The 3,895-nt window shown below is 33.3% G+C and overlaps 1 protein-coding gene across 1 annotated transcript; it reads left to right on the top strand.

Annotated features, from left to right (window-relative positions):
- Window positions 1–324: 324 nt before the first annotated feature.
- LOC125578074 lies at window positions 325–843 on the top strand. Its single transcript, XM_048740360.1, has one exon. The coding sequence runs from the start codon at window positions 325–327 to the stop codon at window positions 841–843; it is 519 nt and encodes a 172-aa protein (XP_048596317.1).
- The last annotated feature ends 3,052 nt before the right edge of the window (window positions 844–3,895 follow it).

Raw genomic sequence — 3,895 nt, 5'->3', positions numbered from 1 at the left:
TTTGATATCTCTCAGAACTGGTTCGACAATCATTTATACTACAGCATTTGTCTTAGGAGCCTTGAAAACTCCTAACATCAACCGCTGCTGGACATTCTCGGAGTAAATGGACCCAAGCTCTGCGAATTCCTCTACATGCTACTGTCTCGTAAGCCACCCGAGCAGGTCTGTGGCATCTGCCATCACCTAGATCAGATGAAGCGGTGTCACTTCACGCTTATTTGACCACAATAGACGTTCCTTCTGAAAACCAAGGACCGGATTATTATTCTTGGACAGTTGAAGGATTGAAGCTGCAATCTTTCTCTTCTTCCAAGACTTGGAATGTTATCAGAGAAAGGCAGCCACACCGCCCTTGGTTCAAAGCGGTATGGTTCAAAGGGAATACTCCCAAGCATGCATTCAATATGTGGGTTGCTGTTCAAGATAGATTTCCCACCCGTACAAGACTTGCGTCTTGGGGGAATGCTCATTCCAACATCTTGCTGCCTCTGCTCGGCTTCAGATGAATCAAGGGATCATCTCTTTGTTGACTGTCCCTATACCCAGATTATATGGAGTTTGATGCTCAAAAAGCTCTCTGAAGTGTCGATCACTTTTACTTCTTCGTTGCAGTTACTGAGTTGGTCATCTTCGACTTCCACCCGGTCACCGCGAACTTTAAGAAGTATTGATGTCCAAGTCATCATCTACTACACTTGGACTGAAAAAAACAACATAGTTTACAAGAACAGATGCTACCAGCCTATGACCTCTTCAAGCTTGTTGACAGAATGGTCAGGAACACAATCTCTGCTCGTAAGACCAGAAAACAATTCAAGAATCTCATGGCCCTCTGGCTGATCTAGCAAAGCGCCTCTCCAAAATCTTTTATTTGATAGCATGTTTTTTTCATGCTAGCAAACTGTAGTTTATAAAATCATCTTGTAAACTCTTTTCATATATATAAGATTTACAGTTAAGCAAAAAAAAATTAAAATTAAAATATAGTCGATCTGTGACTTACTATGTGGGCCAAGTACCTGAAAAATCTATCTTAATATGAAACTCGTAATATTTTTAAAATATACTAAAAGATTTAAATAAATAATGTTTTAAGCTTTTTTCTTTCACGTATTTTAAAATTGTACATAAACTGAGTTTTGCTATAAACAATTCAGTAATATTTTACTAAAGAATATTTTCAAATGTGGAACTTTTGATAAATCCAGAAAAGTATTTGTTTAATCATAAACTCGAAATAAAAAGAGGTCATATTTAAGAAAACGAGAAATCATGTTCTTGATTAAGAAAATTTGACGTGATACATGAATTGAGAGATGTTAATCTAAGTCCTCCATAGAAAGTTAGACAAGTAAAAGTCTAATATATAAAGAAAAGTCTAAGTCTAATTAGTATGAGACCATTTGGGAAAAAAACCAAAAGTAAATCCATGCGGACCAGTTTTTTAGTTCCAAAGTAGACAATATCATACTAATTGGATAATATTGAGTTGGACATGGACTAATAAATTCCAACAATTGGTATCAGAGCCAGATTAACGAGAAATCCACAAGAAAACCAAAAATATCCTCAAGATATGAATGGTACCCATTAAGTTAGGAATGAAAGATATACGGCAGAGATCAAGTCAAGATGATCTTGGAAGTTCAGTTCTGAGAGGATCATCTCCAATTTGCTGGAGGAATGAACATAAGACGATTGTGGTCCTTTGTTTGAGTAGAATAATGAGATATGCCAATCTAAGTCCCACATTGAAAACTAGACAAAAGAAAATCTAATATATAAAGAGAAATCTAATTCTAGTTAGTATTAAACCTTTTGGTTTCCACGCGGACCAGCCTATTAGGTCCAAAATAGATAATATCATACTCGAATAATATAAAATTGGACATGTGCTTATAAATTCCAACATGAATATCCATTAATGAAAAGTTATATTTCTTTTTTTTTTTTTGATGATTGTAATATTGCTTTTTTGAGACGCAAAAATTAAGTGGACAACTTGAACCTGTTGGAAATACAAAAATATGCTACATCAAGCTTGTGAATAGAATGATTGAGCTGTGGTAGAACTGAAGACTTAGAAACTGGATCGATATTCAAACTAGAGCCAATTTAAAGATTACTTGGAGATTAAGAAGCTGAAGCATCAATGGACAACATCACCAACATCTCCCGAGCTTTGGTCAACATCGCCCACCTCTCCGAGCATTGGCCAACGTCTCCCATTTCTCCATTTGCCGTGCTCTCATGTACATTTCGACTAAAATATACTTTGCGACTCATATATTAACATTTAATAATGGTTATCTGATGATTTATATTGATTTAACAAAAAATGATTTATGTTGATATATTTACATGTTTGAAGTCGATTTTCTTTATAAATTCAGTACTCCATTTTTAGCAACATCAAGTTCACTTATATAATATAGATTTCGTAATACCAAAATTAGTGTACATGATTGCTTTAGATATATATAAATATGTGTTGCTAATAATTTGAAAATTAATTATTACTGATACAAATAATATTCAAAATGCTATCTTACTAATATATACATTATAAATAAGATACAATACAAATGCCAATTTAATGCAGAAAATTATATTATCACATTCACACAATGAAAATATGTTTTTGAAACATAATAATATACAATTAATTATATGGTAAATATTAAAATATACTATATCACAAATCATGAAAATTAAATATTTACTTTTAGAAAGAGAAAAAATAAATATCAGTGTGGATGCACGGATCAAATTCTATATTTTACTTAAAATTGAGTGCACAAAATGAATTAGGTATTGCAATAAAAGATTTCCATGTCGAATATATACTTTTTATTTTGAAGCAGCAATGGAAATTTGACCGAGACTGAGAAACCAACCGTCAAGGACGAAGATAGCATGCCCGGAAGACGTTCCATGCCGCACATGAAAGGGCTACCATAAATTCTTAGGATAGTTATTGGTAGAAATCGGCTTTCCGAAAACATGGTTCCAAGTGATTAGTTCTACAACATGCAAACAAAAGGAAAAAAAAAAGACCATACTTGGAAACTCGATGTACCATCACCACCGATAGGCCCCCAACATTTGTGAAAAAAATCGAAACCCTTATTAAATTGCCTAAAGCCTCTAAAATCTCAAGACCGTCCTGAACAGACCAATCATATGTTGATTGCCTTAAAAACCAATCAAGTCAGCGTTACACCAAACCACCATATACCTTAACTCACCTCATTGTGTCCTTTTTGACAAGATGGGAAGGCATCAACCTAATTTGTTAGTTCCTTCAATAGATCATCATTGGGAAGCATGCCTCTCTTGAAGCACCGTCATGGTATATTCCGTTGGGAAAGCGAAAAACACCTGGAAAAAAACCCCAATTACAAAAAGTCTCGACGAATTCTTAACGAAATATGTCTTCTATCAGAAATATGTCACTGTTTTTTTTAAAGATATTCAAATTTTGTGTTTCCAATAATTCTTGGTAACTGAAGGGAAAGATATTCCAATCCTTCAAAAATCAAAGGGAAATTCCCAACGGACTGGCATATTTACCCCAAAAATACCCGAAGGATCTGAGTTTTGGGTTACAAAAGCAAAAAAAAAATATTGACAATATATGTTGACAGTGTACAAATGATTTAACAAGGTTTGTGACCTCTAAACACTTTTTAAAATATTTATAAAACCAAATTTAAATTATTATTGATCCAATAAAAAATCGTTATAGGTATATATAATGTTAATGTGAAGTCTATAATTCATTCCATTTAGGATACATATATTTTATATTTTCGATGATTGAGTGTTTGTTATGTCATATGATGTTTTACACTAATGAAATGTTGATCTTTAATGTATCGATTTGACATAT

The sequence above is a fragment of the Brassica napus genome, chromosome A9, assembly GCF_020379485.1.
Source record: "Brassica napus cultivar Da-Ae chromosome A9, Da-Ae, whole genome shotgun sequence".
Taxonomy (NCBI): Eukaryota; Viridiplantae; Streptophyta; class Magnoliopsida; order Brassicales; family Brassicaceae; genus Brassica; species Brassica napus.
The sequence above is the reverse complement of the archived record's forward strand: the minus strand, read 5'-3'. Positions and strand labels throughout refer to the sequence as shown.

Bases quoted from the DNA above. Each gene is read 5' to 3' on its own strand.
- LOC125578074 (XM_048740360.1), top strand. From the start codon at position 325: ATGTTATCAGAGAAAGGCAGCCACACCGCCCTTGGTTCAAAGCGGTAT.